Genomic DNA, 5000 nt, shown 5'->3' on the forward strand with positions numbered 1-5000 from the left:
TTATTTATTGACAAATTTGTCTGTTGAATTTGATGCCATCAACATCTCAAAAGCTGGGGAGGGGCTGAAGGCTGAAAAAGTTGTGTAATGATAAAGACAACAAACGGAGGAACATTTCAGCACTATTTAGTTTAACTGGCACCATGATTGGGGATAATAACGACCACCCCAAAGAGACAGAGTCCCTCAGAATTAAAGATGTGGAGGTATTCATCACTCTGTGTAAACCTGTGTGGGTAAATAATGAAAACAATATAAGAATAATGCTTTTTAACATGAAATTGCAAAGAATTTGGGAATTTCATCATTTACAGTACATAATATCATTAAAATATTCAGAGAAATCTGGGGACAGGGCTGAAAAACAATATTAGATGACCATGGTCTTTTGGACCTCAGATGGTACTCGCATTAAAACCAGACCTGTTTCTGTAAATAAATTAATTTAATTCTCAAAACTCTCCTGGTCTCCTCAGTTACTAAACATTTACAGAACGTTGTTAAAAGAAGAGGTGAAACAACACAGGTAAACATCACCTGTCCCAACTTGAGACGTGTTGCTAGCATCAAAATCAAAATAAGATCAAAAATGTGCTTCAACAGTTGATATGTTGTCTTTGAGCCCCAAGCCCATCAGCCACCATCCTGCTACCTCCCCCACTGTGTTTCTCTCTCTCTGACTGGTTGGCTCTGTGTGATTGACAGACGGTTGCCCGGGGCTGTGCAACAGTAACGGCCGCTGCACGCTGGACCAGACCGGCTGGCACTGCCTCTGCCAGGTCGGGTGGAGGGGCGCCGGGTGCGACATCGCCATGGAGACCGCCTGCACCGACGGCAAAGATAACGAAGGAGGTGAGAGTGAGAATGATGATGTGATTGACAGCTCCAGGGCTGAGACAGCACATGCAAAAGCTCTGATGAGGAACTACAGGATTCTGGTCAAATCAAAGCCAGAAGTGTTCACCTGCAACACCATCGTCCTGCCCACTATATTGTGTTGTATTATTTTGTGAGCAAGTTTGATAATGACGTTGTGAACGCGGGCAGAGAGAGAAGAGGGAGAGGTTTCGGAGTGAGGGATGGAGAGAGGCTAAGTGAAAGAGGGAGGGAGAGAAGTCTATTTGCTACTAATACACTGATGATGGTCTTTGCAGTGCTTTTGCATTCTTGCTATTTGTGTCAGTCAGGGTTGTCTGTGAGCGACAGGAAGATGGAGTTCAGAGGTGTAATTATGTTGCATCTGTCAGTGGTGCACACACTGCTCAGTGTGTGTGGTGTGTGTGTAGTCGCTGTGAACGCCCACATGGGGCAGGTGAGATGGTCTCCATGCACACGCACAGCACAACAACAGTGGTGTGGCAGCTGTCTCTGTTCACACATGATGGAGAGACAGAGAGGTAGGAGGGAGGGAGGGAGGGAGAGAGGGAGAGGAGGGGGTGAGGTATAGGTTGATTGATAGGGGGATAGGGTGAGGGTGAGAAAAAGAGAAAGAGAAGGTGGGAGGAACAGGAACAGGAATACAGAGAGAGAGAGAGAGAGAGCAGAGGGAGAAAGAGATTGAAAGAGAGAGAGAGAAAGTGTGAGAGTGCAGAGGGAGAAAGAGATTGAAAGAGAGAGAGAGAGAAAGTGTGAGAGTGCAGAGGGAGAAAGATTGAAAGAGAGAGAGAGAGAGAGAGAGAGAGAGAGAGCGCAGAGGGAGGAAGAGATTGAAACAGTAAACTGATAAAGGGAGAGGGGATCTGGAGTGATGAATGTAGCTGAACAGCACCTCTGTCCTTTCCTTCTGCGCCAGGACGTGTCTCTGGCTCTCTGTGGTCCGGTGCTGTGCGGAGAGATTGATGGTGTCTGCCGGTTAAGTGTGTGTGTGTGAGGGTGTCTGCCCATTAAGTGTGTGTGAGGCCGGGGATGTGGGCCAGGAAGAGAGTTTTGTCAGGTGTTTTAGGACTTAACGTACCTGTGTTGAGGTGGAGCACAGAGTCAGATGAAATCGATGGTGCAGAGGGAGAGAGGAGAGAGCTGTGGGACGTGATGAAACTCAACTGCATCAACAAACTCAGAGGGGCCAGAACTGGGACACATCAGAGCCAGATGCTGAGCTTTCTGCTCTCATTTTGGCCTGTGTTTGTGTGTGTGTGTGTGTGTGTGTGTGTGTGTGTGTGTGTGTGTGTGTGTGTGTGTGTGTGTGTGTGCGTGCATGCGTGCGTGCGTGCGTGCGTGCGTGTCTGTGTGTGTGTGTGTGTGTGTGTGTGTGTGTGCATGCACTGGATGGAGGCAATGGAGGACACTGGCAGCACTAACAAACACTCATACCTCATCCGTCGAATGCCGTTGAAATCATAGATAATGGAGTGTTCTTCGTGATGTGCTTAATGATAACGCTGAAGGAGAGCTTAGCTGCTCTCAGGTCTGGCAAAATACACATACAACAATGGTGCAACTATGACCCAGCTTCTCACTTGACACCAGGTAGCACAAACAATCTGGGAGAGCTCAGCGATTGTGCGAATTGAGCAAAGTGCACATCATGGAGTTCAACTTTTGCTGCTGTTAGATGCTACATTTGGATCTTGTCATGAGACTTGTCCCAATAAAGAATTCAAATGTGTCTGTGTCTGGGTGTGAAATGAGTCCCCCAGGTCTCAATCCAAGAGCAATCAGAAAACTGTGTAAATGTTAAGGGCAGAAGAAAGAGTGTGGGAGAGATTCAGTAATAAGGAGACTGAGAGAGAGAGTGAGAGAGAGAAGAGGAGAGGAAGGGAAAGAGAGAGAGGATAGACTGGTGATTAGAAGTGTTTAATATGATGTGAAAGCGTGACTGAAGGAGAGAGAGAGGGGGGGGGGTGGATGCCTGCTGCAGGATAGGAGTCCAAATGAGTGTGAACATGTGTGATATTTTAGTAATAACACCCAGCGCGGTGTCTGGTGGGGTTGGAGCTGACGGCGCGGTGTCTGGTGGGGTTGGAGCTGACGGCGAGGGTTGGGGGTGTCGAAGGGAGACGGTGATGTGTGAGGGGAGCGTGTCAACGCAGGGGTGAGCCAGAGTTTAGAGTCTGGGTGATGAGGAGGTTACCGCTCAGAACGAGCCGGCTTCGCCATCCCCGTCACCCCCACCTCTGGCTCCTCCTCCGCTGTCTCCTCCTCCGCCTCCTCCACTGCCTTCCTCCCGGCCCTGCCCCCCCCCCCCCCCCCCCCCCCCCTCCCCTCCTCGACGTGCTGTGTGAGCGGATGGACGGGATTGATGTGCTCTCCAGGAGAATGAGAAAGAGCTCAGTGGAACAGTGAGGAGTGTGGAGCGGGTGGCAGCCTGTCTGTCTGCCTGTCTGTCTGTCTGACCGACTTCCTCGGAATATAAATGACGTGTCACTCATGTGTATCCAATTTTTGGATTTATGGAACAGATAGGGCAGAACATTTTTTGATTAAAATATTGTGTCAGACGGCCAATTTAGTTAAACTGGAGATCCTTTTTTATCACATACTTGTTAAAATTAATATTTTGGAGAAAGTGTTTTTTTCAATGTTATTTTAGATATGTGACTGCCAGGGTCTCCCCGTGCTCTCGCCCGGCTCCTCTCCAATCTCCACTCGTGAATATTTTGATCAAATTAGCAGCAGAAGGCTCAGATCAGCCCATGCCTGCTGGGCCAAACCTGTCATACCTGGCTGCTCTGCTAAATTAGACACACACCTGTTTTAAAAAGCACAAACAAACCAGGGTCTGAGGTAAACAAAAAGTGGGAGAGTGTGTCTGTAGGCAGGGAGGGAGTCTGTGTGTGTGTGTGTGTGTGTGTGTGTGTGTGTGTGTGTGTGTGTGTGTGTTTGTGTGTGTGTTTGTGTGTGTTTGTGTGTGTGTGTGTGTGTGTGTGTGTGTGTGCTTCCTCAGCTGAACTCTACCGGCCGTATCTCCCTCAAGGTTGGCACCAGGGAGACTTGCGTGTCCTGTATTGTGAATAAGAATGCTATGAGTGCACGCTGATAGGTCAGGAGTCAGACAGGAACTTTCTTTCTGCCTCTTCCTCAAACTTCCTCTTTGCTCACTCTCTCTCTCCCTCTCTCTCTCTCTCTCTCTCTCTCTCTCTCTCTCTCGGAGTTACTCCTATGAAGCACTTCTTTCCAGCGATGGATTTCCCCGGTCTCTTATTGACTACCTGTGTAGGGAGGGTGTGTGAAACCTGACGGCTGTCTGCTTCTGCCTTGTGGTCAGACTTCTGATGCTGGCCTTCACTACTATACTGTCTCTCTCTGACTCTCTCTCCCTCTCTGATCTATGTGCACAAACAGTATGGAATCCTTGACTGCTGTCTTTTTTTTCTCTCTCTTTCTCTTTCTCTCTCTCTTTCTCTCTCTCTCTCTCATCATGTCCACACAGATGGTCTGGTGGACTGCATGGACCCTGACTGCTGTCTGCAGAGCTCCTGTCAGGCGACTCCATTCTGCCGCGGCTCTCCTGACCCCAGTGGCATTGTGGGAATTCAGCCTAGCGCCGCTCCCCAGAACTTCTACCAGCGTGTCAGCTTTCTGATTGGCCCTGGAGGAAGCCACACACTTCCTGGAGACAACCCCTTCAACAGCAGGTACACACTCAACAGGAAGTCAAGTGTTGGCCTGGGAAGGCGCCCAAACAGGAGCCAAGTGTTTGCCCTCGAGTTTATATATTATTCTTAACCATTACAGAGTGTTTGCAAATAAATATAACCATTTAGTAAATGTTCCTATCCAGAAGAATTTAATAGTATTGCTCAGATATACTTTTTATTACTATGATGGCTCTTTGATCAATCCTATCAATCAGACCTATGGCCAGTTGAGCTGCAGAGACGTAGAAGTAGTTGTACAGTTTGTGGGAGGACAAATCATAAAGATTTCACTTAGTCTCCAAGAGCCACTCAGTGGTCACTACATCTGGAAGGATATCAGCACCTCTGAAATGTGTGTGTGGCTTTTACTCAGAGCTGACGGTCACTTCATAAATAGCATGGGGATATTCCATGATTGGGTGC

The 5000-nt window shown here is 48.3% G+C and overlaps 1 protein-coding gene across 1 annotated transcript in view; it reads left to right on the plus strand.

Moving 5' to 3' along the window:
* The window catches only part of si:dkey-237h12.3 (teneurin-3), a 166329-nt gene that overhangs the window by 121114 nt on the left and 40215 nt on the right, over nucleotides 1–5000 (plus strand). The window contains 2 exon segments of the mRNA XM_042061969.1: nucleotides 706–852; nucleotides 4370–4574. Of these exon segments, the coding sequence (XP_041917903.1) occupies nucleotides 706–852; nucleotides 4370–4574 (352 nt within the window).

Source organism: Alosa sapidissima, chromosome 14, assembly GCF_018492685.1.
Source record: "Alosa sapidissima isolate fAloSap1 chromosome 14, fAloSap1.pri, whole genome shotgun sequence".
Classification (NCBI taxonomy): Eukaryota; Metazoa; Chordata; class Actinopteri; order Clupeiformes; family Clupeidae; genus Alosa; species Alosa sapidissima.